This window comes from Austrofundulus limnaeus, unplaced genomic scaffold (assembly GCF_001266775.1).
Source record: "Austrofundulus limnaeus strain Quisiro unplaced genomic scaffold, Austrofundulus_limnaeus-1.0 Scaffold6177, whole genome shotgun sequence".
NCBI classification, from domain to species: domain Eukaryota; kingdom Metazoa; phylum Chordata; class Actinopteri; order Cyprinodontiformes; family Rivulidae; genus Austrofundulus; species Austrofundulus limnaeus.
This window is the reverse complement of record NW_013958579.1, coordinates 1-982: the sequence shown is the minus strand read 5'-3', so window position 1 is coordinate 982 and position 982 is coordinate 1. Positions and strand designations below refer to the sequence as shown.

Genomic DNA, 982 nt, shown 5'->3' with positions numbered 1-982 from the left:
CCCGCCCGACGCATTGCTGCCTGCCTGTCCGCCCGCCACCCCGTCTGCCCGTCTGCCTGTCCACCCGCCCGACGCATTGCTGCCTGCCTGTCCGCCAGCCACCCCGTCTGCCTGTACGCCCACCCCACGCCTTGCTGCCTGCCCAAACACCCGCCCCCCTTCTGCCCGCCCGACCCGGTGCACGTGTGCCTGCCTGCCAGCCCGACCACCTGCCCCGGTGCGTAGATGCCTGCCTGCGCGTCCGCCCGCCCGATGCATTGCTGCCTGCCTGTCCGCCCGCCACCCCGTCTGCCAGTACGCCCACCCGACGCCTTGCTGCCTGCCCAAACACCCGCCCCCCGTCTGCCCGCCCGCCCCGGTGCACGTGTGCCTGCCTGCCAGCCCGACCACCTGCCCCGGTGCGTAGATGCCTGCCTGCCCGTCCGCCCGCCCGATGCATTGCTGCCTGCCTGTCCGCCCGCCACCCCGTCTGCCTGTCCGCCCGCCCGACGCATTGCTGCCTGCCCGTCCGCCCGCCACCCCGTCTGCCCGTCTGCCTGTCCACCCGCCCGACGCATTGCTGCCTGCCTGTCCGCCCGCCACCCCGTCTGCCTGTACGCCCACCCCACGCCTTGCTGCCTGCCCAAACACCCGCCCCCCGTCTGCCCGCCCGCCCCGGTGCACGTGTGCCTGCCTGCCAGCCCGACCACCTGCCCCGGTGCGTAGATGCCTGCCTGCCCGTCCGCCCGCCCGATGCATTGCTGCCTGCCTGTCCGCCCGCCACCCCGTCTGCCTGTCCGCCCGCCCGACGCATTGCTGCCTGCCCGTCCGCCCGCCACCCCGTCTGCCCGTCTGCCTGTCCACCCGCCCGACGCATTGCTGCCTGCCTGTCCGCCCGCCACCCCGTCTGCCTGTACGCCCACCCCACGCCTTGCTGCCCGCCCGCCCCGGTGCACGTGTGCCTGCCTGCCAGCCCGACCACCTGCCCCGGTGCGTAGATGCC

General features: G+C 75.2%; 1 protein-coding gene across 1 annotated transcript; it reads left to right on the top strand.

Annotated features, from left to right (window-relative positions):
• Positions 1-225: 225 nt before the first annotated feature.
• LOC106512378 (vegetative cell wall protein gp1) lies at positions 226-867 on the top strand (the record flags this gene model as incomplete). Its single annotated transcript, XM_014001009.1, is given in 1 exon segment — positions 226-867. A coding segment is annotated over 1 exon segment (642 nt), but the record flags the coding sequence as incomplete, so codon positions are not given.
• Between the last annotated feature and the right edge of the window lie 115 nt (positions 868-982).